This window comes from Lactuca virosa, chromosome 2 (assembly GCF_052849685.1).
Source record: "Lactuca virosa cultivar CGN04683 chromosome 2, Lactuca_virosa_CGN04683_v6, whole genome shotgun sequence".
In the NCBI taxonomy this organism is placed as follows: domain Eukaryota; kingdom Viridiplantae; phylum Streptophyta; class Magnoliopsida; order Asterales; family Asteraceae; genus Lactuca; species Lactuca virosa.
In genome coordinates, this window is record NC_136427.1 from 55,165,566 (window position 1) to 55,179,476 (window position 13,911).

The following is a 13,911-nucleotide window of genomic DNA, read 5'->3' on the forward strand; positions in this document are numbered from 1 at the left end:
GCGATGGGGTCCTTCATCCGGAAGAAATATGGTGCCCCACATCCACTGAAATCCTTGAAGGAGAGTCTGTGGGCCCCCAACTGGCCAGCGGACAAATCGACCCTGAAGAGCAGAAGGCAATCCTCCATCAGCTCCATGATACCCTCCTTGATCGACCCGAACATCACCGGTGTCGCATCAAGGATGCCTCTGGTAATCTCTGATGCAATGAACTCGCGTAATCCATCATCAATCGGTTAGGTTCCCTTGCCCGAACCATATCTAGATCCTGAACCTCCTCCTCCGAGACGTGTCACCACCATACTGAAACACAACCATATAAATGATTAGCAAACACACAAGAAGGTTCACACTCCTAAGTTCCCTAGATTCATCATGGTCTTCCTGGTCTTGAGTATAAATCTTGTGATTCAGTAGTACAGGCCCAATACTACCTTCCACACCTTTTTATACCCTCCTCAAGGACTACCCTGACTCCTTCAAGTCACTCCTCCCAACTGATACATTTCTCAAACTACAAGGCATCCTATGCACCGAAGCATCTCATAGGGACTCCCTAAGACTCCCTTCCTCACCCCTCTCTGCTATCATCTCTAGAGGAACTTCTACAAATACTACCTAACTACTGCATGAACACAATTACATACTACTAGTACTAAATAATTCTTCGAATGAAAGGTCCCACACTACAACGGTTGGACTCAAACAAGAGCTGCGCAATAGAGTTAAACTTATCCTTCTAAAATTATCCAATCACAATAATATGTAACCCAATGTATTCATCCACTAGTTAGCTAGTACCAATAGAATTTCCTAAAGCACAAAGTATGCAACATTCGAGCATCAGACAATTCAACTCAAAACACCCTATACAGGCCATTCTAACAAGTAACTGATCTGATACTAGCATGCAAATTTTAAAAGCTCATACAGATAGGCACATAAAGGCATCTCTCCTAGCATTCTATCATGAAATTCTAAGCAGATCCTTAGCCTCTAATCTAACATGCAATTTTCTTATCGTAACATAAAACAGATAATTTGTATGGGTATTTTGGGAAGACCTACTTGAGCTCGGCTAATTGCATGCATCACACCCCTTGTCTTTTATTAAGAATATTTAAATTAAAATGTTTCTTTTATTGAAAAACCTACCAAACCCTCGATTTGAGTCCCGACACACCCGGGAGTATGCTTGAATCCCTCAAACCAAGGCTCTGATACCAACTTATAACATCCCAAAAATATAGATAAAATTTTATTTTTAGTTTCATTCAAATCACACGACACTAATATCAAAATAGGTAAAAGATTATTATAGTGACATGTTATTAGAGTACAAATTCCCAAAATCACTAAATGCGAAACATATAGGGTGATGCGGTGCGATCTGGCAGGCACTTCCCCTTCGAACTGGAAGTAACTGAAACATAAACTAAAAACTGTAAGCACAAAGCTTAGTAAGTTCCCCCAAAATACCACATACTAGACAAACATACTGCCAAGCATCAATGTGTGCTTGCATACCCCTTCGGTCTATTTCAACCGAATACTATCAAGCATATCTGGGTGCTTGCCTACCCCTTCGGCCTATTTCAACCAGATACTAACAATCATATCTGGGTGCTTGCAATCCCTTTCGTTCTATTTCAACCGAATATCGGGTCTATTTCATCCCTACTACTACCACATAATATCATAACAAAAGTCACACAATCATCAAGCAAATACAGACATAATTGACAATTGTAACAAAGACAATCATTAGACTACATGATAAAATAGTGGGCCGAAATTCGTGCCTTCGACCCATGGATATTCCGCGAAGGAAGACTCACCTCAAGCTGAAGATATCAAATCGCACTCGGCACATGACTCGCGAAAAGCTCTTCCTAATGCACAAGCATAAAACACTAATTAGAAATTTGGCCAAACTCCAACTTAAAGGTCCAAACCCTAGTTCTTGACATATGGTAAAAGGGCTTGTTTATTCTTGCCTCAATGGGCCTCTCTCCCCCTTAAGGCCCAAATCCATAAAAAACCTAAAAAGGCATCCAAGCCCAACTTCAAGGTCTCTAAGGCCCAATATGGCCCAAGAACCCCCAACATCGCCTTAAGCCCAAAAATGACCTGTTACCATCAGGTGGGCCCGAGGCCCAACTTAATCAAGTCCACAAGGCCCAACACGATTCACACCCAAAATTGTCTAAGCTCATAGACTGTGTACGCGTGGTGTACATGTCTCCTACGCCCAACGTATGCTGATGACCAACCAGAATCAGGGCACTGACCCAGTACGCGCAACATACTCTAGAGTACGCCCAGTGTACTAGCCAGTCAGCCCATACTCATTTCCAAGTCTTAATCCCTTCATAAATTACGTCCAAAACTTGGATCCAAGTTCAAAGTATTATCTTAAGCCATAAAGTAACAAACTTTATGCTTTGGCATGCATGGATGTGGCTCAAACCATGAATTAAGTCCATTAACTCATTTGAATGGTTACTAACAGTTGCATGGTTGAGTCTTAACCACAAAGATTCGATTTTTATGACTCAAAACACTCCCAAGAGTCAAAAAGGACAACTCAAATGGCCTGGAGTTGCTCATAGAAACCAAACTATGGGACCAAAAGATGTCACATTCTACCCTAAACCTGGATCTAAGCTTGTAATGATCAAGGTTCAAACTTTATACCTTCACTAGGCTGGAAATGCTGCAAAATCTCTGGATCTACAAGCTCCTTCTTCTCTTTTGCTTCCTCCCAAACTTCCTTTTGCACCAAAGAACAATACAAACAATCAAGGCGAGCTCAAAATGCGCACAAGGAAGTTAGGGTTCGAGATTTGCACTAAAAGGGCAGTGGAGGATGAGAGGGAAGAGGACATGAGGGACTTAAAGTCTTTAAATAGGGTGCAAAGCCTAAAAATTAGGGTTTGCCCGTGCGTCGATTATGCCCAGCGTACGCATAGGTACACCCAGCATACACTGCGGATCCCCCGATGATGCGCATACAAAGAGTATGTTGTGCGTACCTAGTGTACGCCTAACATACTTACAATCCTCTAACACCTTTTAGATGAATTAAACATAGAATGAAATAAGAACTTATACCTAACGACTTGGGTGCTACATACAAGAATGGTCCCTGTGGTTTGGGGTAATCTGCACGCTTGGCCCTAATTTTTTCTTAACTCGGACGGTCTGTAAGACGTAATTTTGTTGCGCATTTGGTCCCTGTCAGACCTAAAAAGACTGTATTGCATGGTATATTTTTATTTTTAAATTTTTTTTCTATTATTTTAATTATTAATAAATAAAGTAAAAAGATTGTATCGGTCCCACCATTACTTTCACCCTTCCCATGTCTCTTAGTCGACATCATCGACCATCTGCTACCCCTGTTACACACTCCTTTCTCCCTCCTCCCCTCCCCTATCTTCGCTAGGAAAGCTCTTAACCACCTCATTTTCTCTCACCGACGAGCATAACGACCTCTCCTCCATCAACACCATCGCCTTCTTGAACCTCGATCGAGAAAGAAGGGGTGATACCGAAGACTGTAGGTCTCCGCCGTCGGAGAACGCTGCTTAGCGCACCACACCACTACTTAATCCCTACATCGGCGGTCGTATTAGCGACCTACCACTGTTGCTTGGACCATCGTCGACCTCTGGAACAACATTGGTGGTGTTAGGGTTCCACCACTACAAAATCGACGAGTGCACAATCGAAGAGTACAAATCGACGGCACCTGCATTCGCTGCTCCAGCCACCAACGTCCACCACCCATGCCAGTGCTTATTTTCAGATCCAATTTCTTTCGTCGGACATTCAATTTGTAGGTTCGAATTTTACAGAGTTTGGCTGAAATCCTTTTCAGTTTTTTGAAAATTTCAATGACTCTTCAACGGATATGCAATCATCTCTGGGCCATTGTCTCTACTCGGCCAAGATGGATTTGATTTCAATAGGTTTGTTTAGGTTTCATTTTAGTTTTAATTTTGTTTGATCTTAAGGAAGAAACCCGGAGAACCAACAGTTCTTATTAGGCTCTTAAATATTTCAGAAAAGGTGTGTGATGGTGGTCAGAGTTGGGATTTTAGTTTTGGATTTGAGCTTGAAATGCAAGTTGGATTTGAATTTGGCTTTGGCTTTGAGTTGTTGATTCGATTTTGGTTTCAAACTTGAGTAGCATATTGGAACTAGAAGAGGAACCAGAAGAGGATTTAAGGTGGAGCGGGTTCTTTTTCCAAAAATATATTAATAGGTTACTTTATTTAATATTGGTCACGTCCCAAAATTATTGTCCACCTTACTATTTTAGTTTGTCCCAAAATTATTGTCCACTAACAAAAATAGATATACACTTTTACCATATTACCCCTAACATTTAATAAAGTAAACTTGAATAATTACAAATACATATTTCCTATTGGTTTTAGAAAAGGGCAAGAGGGTCATTTTACTCAAAAAGACAACTAATGATTGCTTTTCTTAATCTATGTGTTTTTTATCCGTGGACAATAATTTTGGGACGGAGGGAGTAATAATTAAAATAATAAAGAAAGAACTAAAAAATAAAAGTATATCATTAAGGGCAATACAGTATTTTTAGGTCTGATAGGCACCAAACGCACAACAAAATTACATGTTAGAGACAGTCCGAGTTAAGAAAAAGAATTAGAGACCAAACACGCAGAATAACCGAAACCACAAGGACCATTCGAGTAATTTAATCTTGTTGTTTTTCTCGGTATAATAATGTATAATAATTTAAAAGCATAAATTGGTGTATAGTGGAAAAATGTTATATATAAGTGAGTTTCCTTTTATAATAAGGGAAACAACATGATTTAAAAGGATTGTATCCTTCCTACAAATGTTATACCCATTGGTGTTTATTTCGTTGAGGGAAAGATAGACTATGGCTCCGTTTGATACATGCTGACTGAGAAAGTGCTGACTGAGAAATGTATGTTTGGGTAAGAATTTATGACTGAGTAAGAAATCATATTGTTTGATTGTACATCTGACTGAATGTGCTGACTGATGAAAAATGACCATTTTACCCTGCTGCTGTATATAGTGATGGATGAACTTGCTGAATAATTATAAAAACATACAAATTGTCATACACAATATGAATTACACACAAGTCATTTAAAAATCCAAATAAAAATTGTCATACAAAATGTAAATTAAACATAAATCATTTAATATCCAAATAAAAACATAATGAAATTTAAAATAACACAATAATTTAATGTAAAGTAGGTGAAAGTAGTTGATTTGCAATCTGATCACGCATATATTGAACGGCTTCTGGACCCCATTCTATGCCTTGTATGTTTTCTCTATCAATTCCCCCACCTTGGACGTCTGGAGTAACCATAGTGTTCTCCTCAAAATTTGTAAATAAGTCATCTTCTATATTGTATTTCCTTATAAAATTATGGACCGCGACACAAGCAATGACTATGTCTCTTTGCACTGTAAAAGGATAAGGAGCCATTTGTTTTAAGATAGGGAATCTCGCCTTCAATACACCATAAGCACGCTCAATAACATTTCTAAGTTGTGCATGAGCATAATTGAACCTTTCTTCTCTAGTTAAAGGTCTGCCTCTTCGAAAATCGGCTAACCAATACCTAGTATTGCGGTATGGAGCCATAAACCCACGAGTGTTTGTATATGCGGCATCACAAAGGTAATATTTATCTGCGAATGAGTGTGACACATATTATATAAAGAAGATAGATAATAAAAGTTATGTAAAGATTACAAACCTGGTGGAGGAAATGGAAATCCAAAAGTCGGATCGAATGCAACTTCTTTCAAAACTCTTGAATCATGTGCTATACCCTCCCATCCAGCCCAAACAAAGGTGAATATCATATCAAAATCACAAATTCCTATTACATTTTGAAAACATTCTCCTTTTCCTCTTCCCCTGTAACGAGTTTGTTGATCAACGGGTACAACCGCATGTACAAGAGTTCCATCTAATGCACCTATTGCTCCGGAAAAAATCTCTTTTAACCGTCTATGTCGTTCTGAGTTATGTCTTGTTGGATTAGGAGTTGTTGGTACTATAATTTCTTTTGCAAAACACATCATTGCAGTTAGGACCTCGTGAAAACATTGATGAATTCTTTGTGTGGAGTGATGAAATATTCCCTTAACCGCGCGAAAACGTTCATTATGTCTTATAACATGTAAGAAAATAGCCATCTTCTCTTCAATGCTTATTGTCCTACTAGGTTGCAACCAATTTTTTTGGGTAAAATGGTTGCATAATAATGCAAATGCCTCTTGTGTAAGACGCATCATATCGTAACATTGTATAGGGTCTCCGTACATCAAATCTTGCGTGTACCCATACCCGCTTGAATCGTTATCTCTAATTCTATGAATTCTGATTACTCTGCGCCGGTTTGACCTCAACCAATAAATCACAAGTAAAAGAAAAGCTACAACTTCACCATCAGAAACCATATTTGACCTGTTAAAATCAATTAGGTAACATGTTAAAGTAAAACATATTCATGCACCAAAAAATCTAGTAAACATCATCCAAAGTAACAAATATCATATAACAAAAAAGTCATCAAACATCACCAAAGTAACAAAAAAAGTCATCAAACATAGCATCCAAAGTACCATCCAAAAAAGTCATCAAACATAACATCCAAATGTCATGCAAGTAACAAAAAGTCATGCAACAAAAAAACTAGTAAACATTATCAAAGGTAACCATACTTCCTACCCGCACCCATCACCCACGACTCACAACTAGTATGTGAAAGTCGTAACCAAACTTTCCTAACATCGGCACTTTCACTAAATAGCAAAAGAGCGGTCTTGTGTCTTTCATCTTCTTCTCCCCATTCCATTTTGTTCAATTTCTCCATACATGCATCAACATCCTTATCCATTTCACTTTTTTCAATTCTTTCATTTTTTTCCACTAACGACCTTGCAAGCTTGACAATCTCATCCTCAACTTCTAATGCCCTTGCATCTCTTTTTTTTCCCACCAACTCTTTTGTTTCCACCAACTTCCTTATTTTTTGAATGCCCCAAAGATTCTTCACTTGCACCTATGTGTTGTGTTGAGGTTTCCATTGGAACATCATCATCAAAATCATGGGCACTAAACTCTTCTACAGGACGAGGGAGTATAGAAGATGGCCCCCAACTTTGAAAGCCGGTTGAGGTCGAGCCTTCAAATAGTTGGGTGCAAAGATCAGGGAACATCAGAGGTTTAGTTTTTAATGACATCACGAACTTGTTCAACTGTTTACAATTTTTGTAAATATTAGTATTTGTTATAAAAATAATCATACTAGTATTTGTTATAAAAAGTATTAGCTTTCCCTCTTCCTTCCATTGTTCATCGGTCAGATTAAATTTATTTTTTATAGGATCATATATATTGCCGGTTTTGTTTTTCAGTTTCACCCAAGCAACATATTTTGATTTGTAATAGTCAAAGTGGTTTCTCATTTGCTTCTGATCAACCTCTTTACCGTGTTCGTTTATCAATTTTTCGCGTATTGTCTTCCATGAACTTGCCTTAAGCCCAGAACCCTCACGACCATGAGTGGTTAGTTCATGGATACATGCATCAAGAAATGTTTTATCCTCACTCTCGGTCCAAACCAACATCCTAAAACATAAATAACAAGCTAACATAAATATCTAAACTTGAAACAATTATATACCATTGAGATCAACATAATCCTAAATAACAATAGCATAATCAAAGTCAACAACTTTCTAAAAATTTCATAGCTTATGCACAGAAAAAAAAAAATTCTGATTTCATAACATTAGAACATAAGATTATACACAAAAAAAAAAAGAAAAAAAAATTGATTTCATAACATTGGAGCATATATACAAATGAAATTATGATTTCATAACATTTGCCAAGCACAGTGGAGCTTAAAACAATGGGTCATCTAGCTCTATCTTTATTTCCATTATATTCCTTTCATTTTAAAGGAAATTAGAAAATGTTAAGAAAAAGGAGTTTATGTTGAAACAGGAACCAATTCTAATTAATTTGTCATTTAAATAACAAAAATTCTTAAACCGATCACAATTCTAATTAATTTGTCATTTATATAAGAAAAATTCTAATCTAAACTTGGGGTGAATAGCAGAACTAATACATGTTTCTAGAACCAAAAGTCCAAAATGCTTAAGAACTATTTATTTGGGAACAAATACATCGATGCCGGCTACTAAGATCTTAAACCGATCACAATCAGTTCCTTCTTTGGAACCATTATCCATATGGTATTTGTTATACCCTAGCATTTTTTGATTTCCTAAACTATTTAAGAGATTTTCAGATTTCAGTGCTTACCTGTGTTGAAGATTATAGCCGGAGAAGATGAGATGATTCTGGCCGGAGAAGACGGACGGAGCTTGGACGGAAGGAGGGCAGATGTCCGGCTGAAGGAAGAAGACGACGTCTGAAGGAAAAAGGTGGCGATCTTGCGGTGATTGAACCTGTCGAAGGGGAGAAGAGATGAGGCTGCCGTTTTTCTTTTTTGGTCACCAAGAGAAGAATAGATCGGGGGTAGGGAGGTTTTTTTTCTCAGTCAGATGGAGCTTGCAAGCTGACCTATTCAGCCAATTCACCCAGACCTGCTGACCGAATCAGCACACATCAAACAACTTCCAGGCTGACCGAGTCAGCCAAAATCGCTGACTCAAACCGGTCAGACGGGTTTCAAACGGAGCCTATGTTTTCTAGGCTTAACTATGTATCATGTGTGGGTTTTAATAAAATTATGTCCCCGGTACAAACAAACAAACACAAAAGAAATAATAATAATGATAATAGAATAAGGATAGATTATTGTCGAAATCAAACTTTCTTTGTCTCATTTACTATCGATAATAATACAACAAACATTTGGCATATCAATTATTGATCTTTTGTTTTCTAGCATTAACTATGTTGTCCAATTCATTCCAAACCTCAAAATCGATGGATTTCTCTTCTCACAAATTGGTATATCTATTGGTTAGGTTTTGTTTGTTCCTTCCGTATACGGTATAAACTAACTTGATTTAGATTTATTAAAGAAACCATAATACCGCTGAAATTAAATTATTTCTAATGAATGAATGTTTATGAAAAGTTGGTTATTAATTATTTTGCAAAAAAAAAAAAAAAACAATTCTCCTTGGACTAATAGTTGCCTTTAATAGAAATGATACAAGCATACAAATATCACTTCGTAAATTGATTCCTACTGTATCGGAATTCAACGTGCTTTATATATTACAATACATTGCGTCTCGTTCTTAATGTTTTCCTTTTACAGTATAACAACATGCTATACATATCTCAACTTACGTCTTCTTCCGTTCTCTTTCTTTCCAGTGGAGGTGCTTGTGATGGCATCGGTGGTTCTATGGTGGTTACCGGTGACACCACCATCTCAGTATGAGCGGTTGCCGCCTCTCTTGCCTCCCGAAACTTCTTGTAGATATCACTTCGGTAGAATTTTCTTGTTCTTATCACTAAAATAAACGAAATAAAAGCTGCAAATACTGTTGCACCAGTTATAATAAGGAAAGACAATTTATAACAGTCAACTCCTGTACACGTTAGATCTTTCCCATGTTCTCGTTCCAATCCCTTCGCTTTCATTTGTCTTTCTGCCTCTTTGTCATAAAGTCCACCGGCGACCACCACATTAAGGATGTAAGCTCCGACGGGGCTTGCACCACCACCCAAATTGTACAAAGTAGAGTAGTATTTCAACCCGAATATTTCAGATATGATTGCGAAAATCAATGGCCATTGAGCTCCAAAACAAAAACCCATTATGATAGATGAAACGTAGAGCCCATTTGGTACTCCCATGGCTATTATGACATGTCCCACACAAGAAACACAAAGGACGATTGTGAGCATTAATGGGCGTGGAAATTTATACCTTGCTAAAAGGATTTCCGAAAGAAAACCGGATGTGACCCGACCCAGATAATTCCAAATACTCACAAGAGATACGAAGGTGGTGATACTCGTACTTGGGTACCCGAGAGACCGCCCGATTTGACCCAGGTTGTCAATCGCCGTCAAAGTGCCGCCAACGCCGAAGGTGGTGGTGGTGAATAGTATCAACATGTCGATACTAAAAACCGCTTGTAAGATAGTGAAATCGTCTCCTCTTTCTGGTGGAGCAAAAACGGTTTTCCAGCAAGAAACTTCTTTCTCCGGCGGTGGTGGCGGTGGCGTGACAAGGTCATTCCTTGTGGTTGGGTTCTCGGTTATTACCTTCACCGGAAAATGATGAAGCACCTCCTGATTCTTTTTCCAAAGCTTGAATTCTTCCTTGAACACGATACCAATAGGAGCAAAGAGTAGAATCACAACAACGGAAGCTGTGGCAGCATACTCTGCCTCCGAAAAATTAAGCTTGTTTTGAGTTATAATGATAACCATAAGAAACCCTGCTAACCCTAATGAAATATATAAAAAATTATAGAAAGTTTTTAGCTCATTTGACTGTTGAACAACCTTCAAGATTCTAACAATTCGAAGAAAAACTATGGACACAGCTGCTGGAAGCCAACCGATGAACAAGATGAGTGATCTTGGATCATGCCCATAAAAACCATGATATAGTTGAGTGATAATTGCGCCACTTAACCCTACAAAACCCTTCAAGAGTCCCAAAACCACCCCTCGACTTTCTGGAAAATTTTGTACACAAGTGACTAAAGCTCCTGTATTAGCAAACGTTTGTGAATTTGCACCTATGCAAATGAACAAACACATTTGCCAAACGGGTGGTTTTGCGATCTTTCCGGTGACTGCCAGCCAAATCATGAAGTACCCAGAGAAGTTCATGGCGGCGCCAAGGAGGAGCACCACCCACGGTGGAGAGATTTCGTTAATTAAACCGGAGATGATTCCAACATTGCCACCCAAGTCTTTGAAAGTGCTAAGGAGATTAAGGGTGCTTTGATCATACCCAAGGGAGGATTTGATGTCCCCGGAGTATATAGCAAATATGTAAGTAGCTCCGGCGACTGACATGATGAGAAGGCAGGCGAACACCATGAACCACCGCCCTGTGACGACATGGAGACCCAAGCTAGCAGTATTTTTCATCCCTCCACCACCACCAGAGGAACCAGAACGAGAAGGCTGAGCCACCACCATGCGTTCGATATTTTGGTTTTCGTGGATAGAAAATATGTGGGAATTGAGATGTGCATATGAGAGAGTAATGAATATGGTGTTGTGTCATATCCATTTATAACACTATTCATGTTGTAGACAAATTCTTTTGTTGACTTTTAAGTGGACCTACTTCTGTAATTGGATTGGGAAGTGAAGAGGAATCAAAGATAAATTCAAAGTATATCGCAATCATCGACGATTGATGTGTCCAATTATCATGGAATGTCCAGAACCTTTTCGTAAAAATTAGTAAAACTAATGTACCGGCATTTATTTATTTATTTATTTTGCATCTTTCATAAAATTTATAAAACCATATAAAAAAAATAGAAAAAACTTCGGAATAATTATTTATGAACAAATTCTTTTGAAAAAAGATTAGGTTAATCTCATATATAAAACATTTTACATAGTGGTTTTTTTCGAATTAAAATTTTATTTTATTTTTTTCATTAACAAAAACTTTCTACTTTTTTTTAATAAATACTTATAAAATGTGAGGGTATTTTTTTAAAAGAAAAAGTTGAGGGATTTCCGGAAACAATAAAAAGGTTGAAAGTTTTTTTGAAAACAAATAAAATAAAATAAAAAGTTGACAGGTTTTGCCAATGTGGGACTAGCCAATTGGTAGAGGATTTGCCTCTTAGATTGGAAGTCTCAAATTCTAACCATGGCGTGAACAATTTCTTGATACTAACTTCTAACCACTAACCCCGCCGTTTTTTAAAAAAAAAGTTGAGGGTTTTTTTCTCAAAAAATGAAAATAAAAAACTCAAGCTTTTTTTTTATTTTATTATTATTATTATTATTATTATTATTATTTTAAGTTAAGATTTAATCCGAAAAAAACTCACCATATAAAATTATTTATAAAATTAACCCTAAAGATTATCAATCATTATTGTTACAATATACTTTCATATTGTTTTTAAAGAAAAAAATATTGGATAAATTGAGTAAGCTAACAATATATAATAATTTAGATATGTAAAGAAAATAATCATTTTTTTTTTCAATTTCTTAAAAATAATAGTTTTCTCCATAATGCGTCATTTCGGAGTACATATATTCATTCCAAAGTTGGCGGTGGTTAGTAGTAGTTTTGTTCGGAATCTGACACTCGTACTTTCTGAACTGACAAGTATATTTCGAAGACTAGTCTAGAATGAAAGGACGTTTCGGACTTGTAATATTAGGGTATTTGTATTGCTATTCTTTCTCTTCTATTTCATAAAGCTTTTAGATACTTAAAAAATTGAGTTCGTAAAAGGAATTTTTAGAATACTAGTTTCTAGTGAAGGGCAATGATAATGAATCGATGAATCTATGTAGTGATGGGTTTTATAAGTTATAATTAAAACATGTGGTGAAAAAACTTAACTTATAAGTTCACATGTAACCTATTTGGATCTAAGTTTTTTCTATTGATAACAATAATCTATGAACATCAAGAACCCTAAGGGAACTTTATAATAATCGAAATTTACATAGTGTTAGGGTTTACATACCTCTTGATTATTGTAGCAAATAATCTCACCAATATCCTTCTTGAAAACCTTGGAAAATAAGCACCAGAAATCTAATGCCTCAAATGGCTCACACCCAAAATCCTAGAAACCCTAAAATGAAGACCAGAGAGAGAAAACATGAATAAATTTCGTTCCTATGCTTCTTAGGAAGCTCATGAATGAAAATTGATGGCCTTGGAGTTCTATTTATAGTTTAGGTAACCTGCAAACAAAGCGGAATAAGAATTGATTAAATAATAAATTTAATAATAATTCAAATTCTTTCCTTTTATGCAACCAGGAGACTTCCGGAAACCCTAGAGGAGCCTCCAAAACCGTCCATGTCATGGAGGTTTCTAGAATTGCTTATTTTGTTCAACTACTGAACAATTACAATTCACCTCTAGGACCTTTAATTAAATCCAATTAATCTCAAATTAATTCTAGATTAATTTTGATTAATAACTAATTAATTCTAATTGATTTCTTATTAATTTATTAACCATATAAATTAACAAACCAATTATTTAACTATTGATCTCATGTTAATGTACTAATCACATAACAAATTAACATATCAATTATCTATTTTCAATTAATATATTAATTACATAATATATTAACAAATTATTTTTCTTTCTCTCTCCTATTATTATTTCTAGCTATTTTTCATTATGAGGGTAACACAAAAAGGACTTTGCTTCTACTTGCAAGTTTATTCCAATTCAGTTATGAGCTTAAACACTTTAATCTAACTATTTCCCACTTGGATAAGTCTATAACTATAATTACAAGTATAACCAAACAACAAAGAGTGTTTTCCAAAGCCACTGTCGAACTGTGATCTAATCTGACATTGGCCCTAAGATAAGTGATCAGATATTCCTTCGTTCTATAGGATATTGTATGGAAATGAGACATGGATTCAAATCAATCTCATAGTCTAAGATTATGTTTCTCGATTTTCCGATTTATGACGACTGAATACAGACTACTAATTGAACATATCAATTCAGTCTAGGCTTAGCCAAGCACTTTAGATGTCGACATCAAATCATCGAGGGGCCCAAAGATATCGCTTTTCCCTTTAGGGCAAACGGAACGAATATACTTCAACTTATATGCTTGTATCTTTTACTCACCAAATCATGCATGACACTATGTTCTATGACATCACGTTACTGA

At 36.6% G+C, this 13,911-nt stretch overlaps 2 protein-coding genes and 1 long non-coding RNA gene across 3 annotated transcripts; 1 reads left to right on the top strand and 2 right to left on the bottom strand.

The window, feature by feature from the left end:
• Positions 1-3,398: 3,398 nt before the first annotated feature.
• Positions 3,399-4,145, top strand: LOC145156344 (uncharacterized). Its single transcript, XR_013736623.1, has 2 exons — positions 3,399-3,974; positions 4,070-4,145. It is a non-coding gene; the product is annotated as an uncharacterized LOC145156344 (long non-coding RNA).
• A 1,118-nt stretch (positions 4,146-5,263) lies between these two features.
• Positions 5,264-8,810, bottom strand: LOC145157435 (uncharacterized). The gene is made up of 3 exons (XM_079076472.1): positions 8,378-8,810; positions 5,790-6,505; positions 5,264-5,721 (listed from the first exon to the last, which is right to left on the bottom strand). The coding sequence occupies exons 2-3, from the start codon at positions 6,496-6,498 to the stop codon at positions 5,264-5,266; spliced, it is 1,167 nt and encodes a 388-aa protein (XP_078932598.1). The 5' UTR covers positions 6,499-6,505; positions 8,378-8,810.
• A 396-nt stretch (positions 8,811-9,206) lies between these two features.
• Positions 9,207-11,278, bottom strand: LOC145159116 (protein NUCLEAR FUSION DEFECTIVE 4-like). Its single transcript, XM_079078020.1, has one exon. It carries the CDS (start codon positions 11,195-11,197, stop codon positions 9,371-9,373), a length of 1,827 nt encoding a protein of 608 aa, XP_078934146.1. The 5' UTR covers positions 11,198-11,278; the 3' UTR covers positions 9,207-9,370.
• Between the last annotated feature and the right edge of the window lie 2,633 nt (positions 11,279-13,911).